The sequence below is a fragment of the Camelina sativa genome, chromosome 7 (assembly GCF_030686135.1).
Source record: "Camelina sativa cultivar CO46 ecotype springtype chromosome 7, ASM3068613v1".
NCBI classification, from domain to species: Eukaryota; Viridiplantae; Streptophyta; class Magnoliopsida; order Brassicales; family Brassicaceae; genus Camelina; species Camelina sativa.
Genome location: NC_141886.1, coordinates 26,809,030 through 26,820,836, shown reverse-complemented (window position 1 = coordinate 26,820,836; position 11,807 = coordinate 26,809,030). Strand labels below are relative to the sequence as shown.

General features: G+C 37.9%; 1 protein-coding gene across 1 annotated transcript; it reads right to left on the bottom strand.

Moving 5' to 3' along the window:
- Positions 1 to 214: 214 nt before the first annotated feature.
- On the bottom strand, positions 215 to 5,889 carry LOC104702461 (PH, RCC1 and FYVE domains-containing protein 1). The gene is made up of 9 exons (XM_010418319.3): positions 4,876 to 5,889; positions 4,375 to 4,461; positions 4,193 to 4,282; positions 4,007 to 4,093; positions 3,800 to 3,919; positions 1,560 to 3,677; positions 1,251 to 1,397; positions 681 to 1,153; positions 215 to 568 (listed from the first exon to the last, which is right to left on the bottom strand). Exons 1-9 carry the CDS (start codon positions 4,924 to 4,926, stop codon positions 412 to 414), a joined length of 3,330 nt encoding a protein of 1,109 aa, XP_010416621.2. The 5' UTR covers positions 4,927 to 5,889; the 3' UTR covers positions 215 to 411.
- Positions 5,890 to 11,807: the final 5,918 nt, after the last annotated feature.

The window sequence follows — 11,807 nt, the reverse complement described above, 5'->3', positions numbered from 1 at the left end:
CTAAAGCACACAAAATATCTTAATTTTGAATTAACAATCAAAATACAATTATATAATCTTAAACACTAAACAAAACAAATAAAATTAATCAATATAACTTAAACATAAAAAAATTTAGTTATAAAAATTATCCCGCGGATTAAAATCTAGTTTCAATTTAAATTTAGAAACGTAGATCTACCATACTTCAATTTTCTTTGCTTGCTATATAACGTGATCCAAGAACCGATGGTCTTTATATATATACAACATAGTGTACACGAAAATTAATCTCCCACAGTTTTAATCGAGATAGAGATTAAAGAAAAAGAAAAAAAGGAAGAGTAAAGTTGAATAACGAAGAGTTTCGGGGCAAAACAGAAAGAAACTGGAAATTACGGGCCAAAATGATACAAAATGTTACTCTGACTACTACTGAGGAACGTCGTCTTCTTCTTCTTCTTCGTCGTCTCTATGCGTTTGAGAAGCCGTTGATTTTTCCGATACTCTTACATTATATTTTTCATACACTTTTTCTCGATTCTCCGACCACCATGTCTCAGCTTGATGTTCCCCGAACCTTCTTCGGCTGCAAGAAACAAAAAACAAAAAAAAGAAACAATCACAATCTTTAGTATCATCACACTTACTGGTAAAAATTTGGAATGTAAAATTCAAAGAGTATGAGGAACAATGTTAACCTGAAGCGGACTCTTCGTAGATCTCTAGTTCCATCGTGGAGGGCGACAAGGGTTATATACACGCCTGGCTCGTACTGCTCGATCCACTCTGCTTCTACCTGATTAGTATTGTTAACAAGTCCTCCTGTTTGGCTCGAACCATTGTCGCTGTTGTTTTGGAACTGGAAAGGTTCGTTTCTCTCACTGATTACTGACTCGCTGTTGCTAAGCCTCGGATCCGCTGGATAAGCGTTGTTGTTTCTATCGCTCGCTCTAGGCGTTTGCTTTGGTGACTGGAGATTGGACCAAGATGCGTTTGCAAAGGCAAAGTCAAAAGGAGCAACTGAAGATATAGATGAAGTCATTGACTCCGACCTTGAAGGATGGAACCCATTTTCTTCAGGGAAATGGAAACCGTTTTGGTCTATTCCGTTTTGAAGGCAAGCGAGTTTTACACTCTCACCAGGAGGCAACTTCTCAGCTACATCCTTGAGCTGTTGTTATTAATACACAAGCAAAATCAGTTAGAGTTAGCTTGTGGGAAGTAAATTCAAAGTTTTCTATGTAGTTCATAAAATCTGTTGGACTTACCTGTGCTATGAGCGACTTTATTGCTTCTTTTGCGGCTCTTGATTTGGCAGATTCCTCCTCTGCCAGTGTTAAGGCTTCCTGAGTCTTCTTAACCGAGTTCTGAAGCTCTACTTCTTGGCGTTCACATTTTTGAGTAAGACTGTCAACCTAAAAGCAAATCCATGATTTTTAAATTAGACTCACATGAATGACAATACCAAATCGGTAGATCATGGAAAAGAAAGTGACTTGTGGTCAGCTTTTATCCATTCACAAGAAAACAAAATGAGAACATGGAAGAATGAACCTTCTCTGAGAATGTATATATACCTGTGTTCGTAACTTAACGATCTCCTGATTCAGGATTTCATTGGTTTTTTTCATATTATCTGCTATACCCACCGGAAAATAGAGGCCAGAAGTCGAAGGCATAGGAGTGGCAGAGCGGGGAGGACTAGATCTCCTAGAGAAAGGTGACACCGAGCGAGAGTTAATACCTGATGGAACAGGAACTAACTTTGGAGTCGCTCTTCGCATATCACCTATATTAGACTGCACAGCATCTTTCAACTGCAATAAAGAAGGCAGCTGAGAGTTGCGTCCGAGTGAAAACGTGTCAGTCTTCTTTCCTTGTTTTGCCGCTTTGCTATCCAACTGCTTAATTAAGTCCATATTGGATGTCCCAAATTTAGCTAATCTTATTTCAGATTTATCTAATCTGTCTTTGTTCTCCCCTGAAAGACGAGGCACAACACTGTTCCTTCTGTTAGTATCGCTTATCTCAGACACTTTGCTGAGCTTAACATAACAAGAGTCGCAGACACGATATAGTCTTCCCGCGCTTGGGGCCAATGCAGCTCGGAATGCTTTTTTTGAGCTGCATGAATGGCAGTGCACAAGTCCACAATTGTAACAGTTATGTCTTTTCCTTGTAAACCCAAAAGCCAGTCTACAGGTTGAACACTGAGACTGCTCAGCACCAGAGACCCATTTGTGCAGACATATGGCTGCAGTGTAATTTGATCCGCAAGCAATGTACTTTACATGTCTATCCTTTAAAGCTTCCACAAGAGTTGGTACTTTTCGATCCTCCAGATCACCATGCCCTAACCTCCCATTGGCTCCTTTACCCCATGTGTAAACTTCATTTCTAGATGTTAAGGCCGCCACATGATATGCGCCGCATGAGATCTCCTCGACAAATTCACTTGCAAGCTTGTCTTCCACCAAACACGGTAATTTCCCGTCAGTCTGTAAATTCCCAAGTTGACCATAGACTGTACTCCCCATTGTGAACACTTGTCCAGACGTGGTCAAACCAACTGTTAAACTGTGTCCACATGCAATTTTGTGGAAGTTGTAATCAATTAATGCAGGCACACACGTTGGTTTAAGCCGAGGATCCTTGTCACCATGTCCAAGACGGTTTTTGTCTCCATCACCCCATGTGAACAATTTTCCAGATGATACAGAACTTGAGTTTGACTGCGTGACAATGATCTCAACAACAGCAGCAGTGTGCCAAACCCCGCATGAAACCGCAATCGTTCTCAATCCTGATAAAGATTCAACTTCTCGTGGATACTGAACTGTTTCCTTGTCACCGTGTCCTAAGACACCAAATGTTCCATCTCCAAATGTAAAAACCCTCCCGTATGATGTTATCAAAGCGGTATGCCAGGGTCCACAACTTACAGAAGCCACATGAAGCCCCTCGAGAGAACCTGCAATTCTTTTTGGAATCCAGTGACTGATATCAGAGCCATGCCCAAGAAGCCCGACGTTATGTGTACCGTCACCCCAGGTATATAGCTCTCCGGCCAGAGTAACAGCACAAGTGTGGAATTCTCCACAAGCAACGAAATCAACAGAGGAAGTAGCTATGAGAGATTCAACAAGACGAGGATGAAAAACATCTTTCCCAATTCCATGACCCAATCTTCCACCAGATTCTTCACCCCAAGTAAAAATTTCACCTTGCCTTGTCACAAATGCCGCATGCCTAACACCACATGCAATTTGATGAACATCCAAGACAATATTCGACTCCAGTGGCTTCGGCACATGGACATCCGTTCTTGTGGTCAGATAACTTGCATTCTTATCAATCCCGACCTTAACAACATTGTCACATATAACCTCACCCCAAATATAAACGTCACCTAGAGCATCTGCGTCATCTGCTGCAGAACCATGACTAGAACTACTTTGGGCACTTGAGACACTAACCCGAAAACCATCTGAACCAGATACCTTTGTTTGCATAATTTTGTTGTCCAGTGCAACATGTGATTTCTCTGACTCAGTTGAAGGAACCTCAGGCTCAGGCTCAGCACTCTTAGGAGAAACAATAGGATCAAAATTAAAGGGAGTCCCCGGAGAGCTGTGACCCCGTGAAGCGCTGGCAGAACTGCTACTTGGACTGCTTGATGTCAAGTCTCTGCTGGCCTGGAATATATAAAAATCAAACAAATGCATTGAATACTTAACTGGAAATGTTCATATCAACCAATAAGTTCAACAGTTGTCCTGAGAAAATGATCACAAAACAGCGTACACAGAGTACTTACATCAACTGAAAGGCTTCCGCCACTCCAGCCATCAATTTTTGAGCGCCCGCCTTGGCCACCCGATATTAATGTTTTCAAGCCTCCAATCCAAATCTCAGCCTCAACCTTGTCCTTACAAATCTATTAAGAAGTAAACTGTTATCCCTGGAGTTATTATCAAGTGTTGTTGAAAGTATTCTCCAAATATTAGTTTTCAGGAAGACTAACCAAGTCAAGAGACTTCTTTTTTCCGTTGTATAAGAGAGAAAACGATAAGTAATCTTTCTCTGGGCGAAGATAGCGCTGGAAAACAGCCTGTTCCAAAAGAGATGAAATGGTTATTATATATAATCTTGAAACAAGGGATGCAGAGTTTTAGATACAGAAGAAGCTAATAAATGAAAGATATCTTACAGTTCTTTGCCCAGGTACAATTTTAGATACAGAAGCTAATTTCAGTCGCTTTTCACCACTACTCGATATCCAGATCAAAGATTTTTCATCCTGCACAACCAACAACAGCAAGTATATAATAAGCGATTGTCCAAGAAGCAAGTAAAGGAAAAAAGAAGTGGTTGGAGCAGAAAGCAACTTACACTAGACAGTCTAAACGGATAAAACTTTGGCTTTCCTTTGCGACCATATTTCAAAAGTTGAGTCCCCTTCTTCAATGTAATCAATGCCTGCGAGTATCAGTTTAACAGGAACATCTGTTAGTTCCACTCTTCCCCAATTGCTTACAATGTATAAAAGTCCTTCCTTTTTCAATAAACCTCAAGTTCACTAAAAAGACAAAACAGATTCAAGACACAAGTTATCTAATTACACGAACAAAATCTGATGGAAACTCAAACAAATAATCACCCAACTAAACTAAGAATTCGGATTTGCTGGACTTTTTTACAATTTGAACAAACCGAAACTCGAAAAATTTCAGCTTGGGGATTCATAAACATAACTACTGATAACGCCCTTGAATCGTTTAGCCCCTTAATTACAACAATTTTGACTCAAGATTTGAGCTTTATATACAGCTTCAGAACCAAAAAATAATTTCAAGTGATTACCAAATAGAGGAAGAGAGAGAGAGAAGGAACCTGTTCAACGTTGTGGTCGGCGGCATTACTGTAGGTCACAAGATCTGCCATTCCATGTGAAAAAAATCAGCAGAAGACCACCCCAACCTCTTCGATCCTTACACGAAGGACCGTTCATCATCTACAAACAAGAGCCCACGAGGTCCTAGCCGCCGTGGAAACCATCAATTTAAACACGTAACCAGCCCACCCAGAACTTGGTCAAGTCAGAAACAGAGAGAGAGAGAGAGAGAGAGAGAGAGAGAGAGAAAGAGAAACGTAAAAACTGAAAGAAGAAGTTAAAACTTTGGCAGTTGCCCAGATCTAACAAGGCTTCTCCAAATTGCGAAAAAAAAAAAGGAACAGAGAAACCCAAATTCAAAAGAAAAGAAAAGCTAAACGATCTTCAGAGACTCTTCCTCCCAAAGCAAAATCTGATTTTTTTGGCAAGTGTAAGCTTTTTATTTAAGTTTAGCAGTGACGAAACAAATCGTGTTTTTTTTTGTTTTTTTTTCCGGGAGATAAATAGTGTGGTGGAGAGAGAGAAAAATCCGGCGGAGAAAAACGACGGAAAAGCAAAAAGGAACAAGGAGGAAGACAAGCAAGTCAGAGACAGCGATGACAGAGAGAAGACGTGACGGTTAAAAAAAAACTACTACTGTTACTCTATACTACTATTGTAGTTTTGTACCACTAATAAAAAGTAGACCAGTTTATTTACTTCTAGTGATCACCTATTACCCAACAATATATACTTTATTCCTCCTTTTTTTTTTTTATCTTTAAATGTTCTTAAAAACAATTTCATATACTTTTTGAAAAATATAATACTATATATTTATGTTAAGGCATCCCTATGAGAGTCTATGACTCTGTGATTGTGAAGGCTACGGAAAAAAGAAAAAGCATTAAAAAAAAAGGTGAGGGGGAAGAGAGGCGTTCCCCATGCAGCAGAGTACTACATTCGAACTTAAAATTGTTTTGGTGTTTTTTTTTTTTTTTATTATCTTTACATTGGTATGGGCAGGCATTGTCAAATGTGATGATGATACATCATATTCTCTGTTTGGAACTTATAGTTTTATCTCCCTCAATCTGATGATATTGCCATGCGTATTTCTTAGACTTTTACTGTTATCTTAAATATGACTATTACTGAGTTCTAATCCAATTAGGACCACACCTGGCCGGTTCAGGTTGTCCGGTCTAAGAAGACTTCACGCAAGGAGGGGACTGGGGGCTATAACGGTAATTTACAAAAAGAGGGAAGGTTTATTCTTTTTGCGGAGCGACGTTGAATGTTGGTTGCCCGTTGGCTACGAAAAGACAAAGTACCCCTAAGGAGGAGGTAAGTAAGTGGGGCCTTGGTTGGTCTTTGGTAGGCTTGGGCATTCGGGTTTCCGAACCCGATCGGGTGCAGATTTTTGGGTTCACCCCTATAGTATCCGATCGGATTTTATATACTATGGGGTCAGGTTCGGATCGGGTTCCTTCGGGTTTGGGTTTTGTTCGGGGAAACCCGAAGAACCCGATCGGGTTGTCCAAAACCCGATCAAAACCCGAGTATGTTCAAAGCAATGCAATGCCAAATGTTCAAAGCAATGCAATGTCAAATGCTTACAAAGGTGACTTAAATGCAATGTCAAATGTTCAAAGCAAAAGAAAAAAGAAATTCAAGTCTAAGTCAAACATTCTACAAAGTACAAACCATTGAGAAAATCAACTTGAAATCTTCCAAAATAGCTTCTTTCATTCTTTGGTTCACTTCTCTTGTGCATCTTCCCTTTGGCATGTGAATAACTTAAGGTCCTTCTGAATCACTTCCATACTTTGAAAAAAAAACAATTACAAGCATTGAGAGATAAGTTTATATTAACACCAAAAACTTAAGATAGTAAGCATTAAGCAAGATTAGAAACAAACCTCTTTCAAGTCCATCCTCATACTCAAACTCAGCAAGAATTTGTGCATTTGTAAGCACAATATCTTCAAACTTAAGGTCTTGCTTGAGCCACTGTTCTGTACACATCAGAATCTCCACCATATAGTGTGTGAGACAACTTCTATATGGGTTTATTATCCTTCCACTAGTGCTAAAAACACTTTCAGAAGCAACTGAAGACACCTGCATAGCAAATAAATCCCTAGCCATCTGAGATAAAATAGGATACTTGCCACTATTGACTTTCCACCAAGAGAGTACATCATACTCAATTCCCATCATCAATTCAGGATTCTCAACTTCTTCCCTGAGATAAGTATCCAATTCATTTGTGTTTCTAACTCTAATCTTTCTAAGCAATGTATCATACTTATGGTCCACTGGGTTGTATCCATCAAACTCATCCTTCATGGAGTCAAATACTCGGTCTGTTTGTCTATCTTGAGTACTCTGAGTTGAAGACTGAGAATGAGAAAGTTCCTCATTTGCTCATGCATCGTATCTTGTAGTATATTCGTTATACATATCACGAAGGATGCTCAAAACTGAATCATACAACATCGTAGCTGTTATACTCTTTTCCCCATATAGCTCCTCAAAACACAAATTTGCATACTGCATCTTCTTTCTCGGATCGAAAACACTAACAAGTACCAACATCTTGTTGATGTTCTTCATGCCATCCCAGTACTTGTCGAATTTGTCAAACATCTTTTGTGCATTTACATTCATGTCATTATCAGAACTATGACAAAGCAACTGAAGCTTGACTGATATGTTAACTATCTCAGCATAACACTTGTATGCATTCATAGTCGTAGATGCAGATACAACCAATGTCGCATGGTAGAAAACTTGGAGAAACTTCACTAACCTTTCAACCTTACGCCAATCATCTCTCTGAGGAGGTCCAATCCTTTTCACTCCATTCTCAGTCTCTAAGAAATGATCATAATACAGCTTATCTTCAAACTCCATCCTATCAAATGCTCCATTGAACTTTAACGCCCTATTCAACATCAAAAATGTCGAATTCCATCTAGTGTAGACATCTAGTGGCAAACTACCTTTTGAAAACTTACCAGAATCTACTCTCAGCTGAAATGACTTCCTCCTATTTGGTCCTCCTCTAACATATGAGATTGCATTGCGGATTGCAGTCACACTTGAATCAATCTCAGTCAGTCCATCCTTCACTATCAAGTTAATGATATGTCCAGCGCATCTCATATGCATAAAATCTCCACCCAAAACCAGAGAATCCTCACTAACTAAAGAGAAAGCAGAATGAAACTGACTCAAAGTACTAGTATTAGTTGTTGCATTATCAACAGTAATAGTAAACAACCTTTCTATCCCCCATTCAGCTAGACATTTCAGCAGTGTATTGGCGATTGTTTTACCTCTGTGATCTTCGACATGCTTGAATCCTATAATAAGCTTCTTTAGACGCCAATTCTTATCAATGTAGTGGGCAGTTATAACCATATAACTTGAACCTGTAAAAAAAAAACATTGATAAGAATCTTCACTAATTGAGTAGAAACATTAATCATAATATATTGCAATTTGATTTTAAAAAACCGTACCAGTTACAGAGGAAACCCATATATCAGTTGTGAGTGAGACTCTATGCTTGGTTGTGAGCAACCATTTTTTTAGAGTAGCTTTTCTCTCAACAAAAATCTTTACTATGTCTCTTCCTGATGTCCTTCTTGAATGCAGCTTGTACAGATTCACCTAAGTGGATTACATAACAAAAAACATTGATTAGAATCATGTATTAGAATCATGTATTAGAAACATAAAAAAAACAGTGATAGAAGATAGAAGTGGCACCTTGTTGCAAAAATGTTTCATTGCCGCACATTCTACAAACGACAATGGTAACTCTCCTATCACCACCATTTCATTCAGTGCTTCTCTAAAAATATGCCCAGGCACTTTTCCAGATTGTAAACTCCCATCTTTACTAATAACCTGTTGACCTTCGGATGGATTTTGACAGTCTTCCCATGCCAAATATGCCTTACATATTTTTAGATGATTCCATAAGGTTTTTGTCCCTGACTTTGTTGGACAGCTGAATTCTTTTCCACAATAGTTGCAGTTACATTTGTCACGATTGTCCTTCATTCTTGTGAAATGTTGCCATACATTTGATCTTGGGTTGAGAGTCTTTTGGGTCTTAGACTCAGGCTGCTCAGACTCTGATCCGTCATTACGAGTTTGTTTCTTTTTGCTCCTTCGATTAGACTCGGGTGTTAGAACCTCTTCTTCTTCGTGTATATCTCTCTCATCATCATCAAAATTTGGAGAGGATGAATCCATCTGCAAATCATAAGTCACACGTTAACAAAACAATAGACAAAGAGAGAAGAGGGTAATGCATCATCAACAAAACACAAAACAATAGACAAAGAGAGATATATATATACATATGTAACGAATGGAAGCTGTAAGTCTCAACTTTTGTGTGCTATTTATCTATTAAGATGCCAAAACAAAAACTGATGATGTTTTTTTTTTAAAAGGCTGATGCGGACGATAATGGAACAATAGACTATGGGGAATTTATAGCAGCTACAATGCATATCAACAGACTGGACAGAGAAGAGCATGTCTACTCAGCCTTCCAACACTTTGACAAAGACAACAGTGGGTAAGTATTTATAAAGCATTATCATCGGCCATGGAAAGTTGGAATATTCATGATTTAGCATCATTGTAACTAGATCCTAATTGTAGATTACAGAAGAAAAAAACTGAAACAAGCGAAACAGTCAGACAAAGAGGAAGTGAAATGGGCAACACTAACATCTCAAAGCACAAACATGGAAAATCAAAACAGGAACTCAACGATGGAACTCTAAAACAAGGAAATGGGAAGCCAATCAGCCCTAATTTCAATCTCTAGCAGGAATCGTTAAAATCTAAAACAAGGAAATGGGAAGCCAATCAGCCCTAATTTCAATCAATCGTTCTACTAAGGACTCAAAAAAATTCACTCAGAACGATTGTAGAAGCAAATTCCCATCTCTAAACCAAGAACAAGAAATCATGGCAACAAGACACGAAGATGAAGAGCCCAGTTTCAGTTTCAGTTTAACAAAATCCCAATTTTGAAGAAGACAAACCTTTGATTTCCTCCGTGAAGTTTCAGAAGGAGGAGAAGATGCGACAACCCTTTGATTTGGTGTATCTAGTTTGACGATTTGGTGTATAATTTTTAAGAGAGAAACCGTACTTTCTGTCTGTGAGTGCGAAGAGAAAGAGTAAAGTAAAACTAGGGATTTAGGGATTTAGGGATCAAGTGTTATATTTTCGGGTTATTCGGGTTTTACTTCGGGTTTCGGGTAATACCCAAACCCGATCGGGTATCCAAACTTTAGAAACATTACACCCGATCGGGTTTTACATACTTCCCGAACCCGAACCGAACCCCCTACTTTGGGTCGGGTTCGAGTTCAGGTTTCGGGTTCGGTTAATATGTCCAGGGCTAGTCTTTGGTGCTTCCCTCCAGATTTTGTGGGAGTTAGTCGAGGAGAATGTATCACTTTTTGGTGAAAACAATAATAATGCAATGCATCATCTCCCATTTTTTTTTTGTCAACTGGAATTTTATTAATCTACTTGTTGTGGAACCAAAGGTGAAATACAAAGCTAAAGCCGGCGGACGACATTGATGTCTCCAGAGTCAGTAAGCCGGCGGACAACGTTTATGTCCCCAGAGTCTAAAAATCGAACTACTAAACAGAAATTTTACAACCAAAAACAAAAGAGAATGATAACTTAAACTAAAACAGAGGTAACCGACAATAAAACCTAAAGAAAGATAGTAGAACAAAGAAAACAAAGCACCCTTCTTCTCAAGCACCAGCCAATGAGATTTACTAAGAATGCCCATAGCCAAACCGAAGTAACATCTACTACCTTCTATCATGGTGAGAGCTGATCTCTCAAAACTTCATAAACCCGCAAGCATCTCCCATTCTTTTCTCTACATTTTTTTTTTATCTCTATCATTTTGTTATACTATATAACTCAATTCTTTATTTGTGTAATCCTTCGAAATTCACCGACAAAACAAATTAGTAAGTGGTTTACAAACGAATATGAATGTGATTTTGTTTGATACTAGTAAGTATAGCATTACATAGGATCTAGCTCCTCTCGACATTGTAAAGCAAATCGAAAACCTTGGATTGGATGATCCATGCCCTAGTATCAAGACACAAAAGTTATTGTTCAATTTTCCATGCATATATATATATGTAAATGGTACTATTATACTACTACTAAAAATATTCGAGTTTTATCATCTATTACTATTGTACATTTGGTATTAAATAATTACATTATATATATATATATATATGCATTGTTAACGAATATTATCTGTATATAAGTAGACTTAAAAAACTAACATTTGAATATCTCTACTTCTCCTGGTGAAATGAATAAATGATCAATCAATTAAATAATACTGTAATCTTTACAAACTTCAACAATTGCAAAGTTAACTTCGATTTTACGTTTTTGAACGATATTTTCAAGTGTTCCGAACACTGTATCATATTCTTTCTCTTTTAGAATCGTTATGGCATATGACATATATACATTAATTTATTCAAATGTTGCTAACTGTTGGAACGTAAGATTATTAAAACCGTTGCGTCTACGTTTCATTTTATTTCTGTAAACTCTGCAATTGTTGAAGGCTACTGAAACTAATAAGTAGTATCGTAACATTAGTATCGTAAAAAAAAAAAAAAAACTAATAAGATCATGTAAATAGCATATATGTGTGACTGTGTGTGTATGTGTTACAAGTTACAACCAATGCCAATATATATATGCATATATAAAACATCAACAAAGAGTATATAGATGTAGTTTTTTTTTTTTTTTTGTGATACAGTATACAAAGGAATATAAATCAATAGGAAAATTTTGGAGTGGAAATTTTTGATAAAAGTTAAAGTAAAGAAGAGGGTGCGATGATAGATTG

Excerpts from the sequence above, each read along its gene's own strand:
- LOC104702461 (XM_010418319.3), bottom strand. The coding sequence starts at position 4,926 with ATGGCAGATCTTGTGACCTACAGTAATGCCGCCGACCACAACGTTGAA. Across the intron at positions 4,094-4,192 it reads TTGTACCTGGGCAAAGAACT|GCTGTTTTCCAGCGCTATCT; the intron begins GTAAGATATCTT and ends CTTTTGGAACAG. Across the intron at positions 3,920-4,006 it reads AAAAGAAGTCTCTTGACTTG|ATTTGTAAGGACAAGGTTGA; the intron begins GTTAGTCTTCCT and ends ACTTCTTAATAG.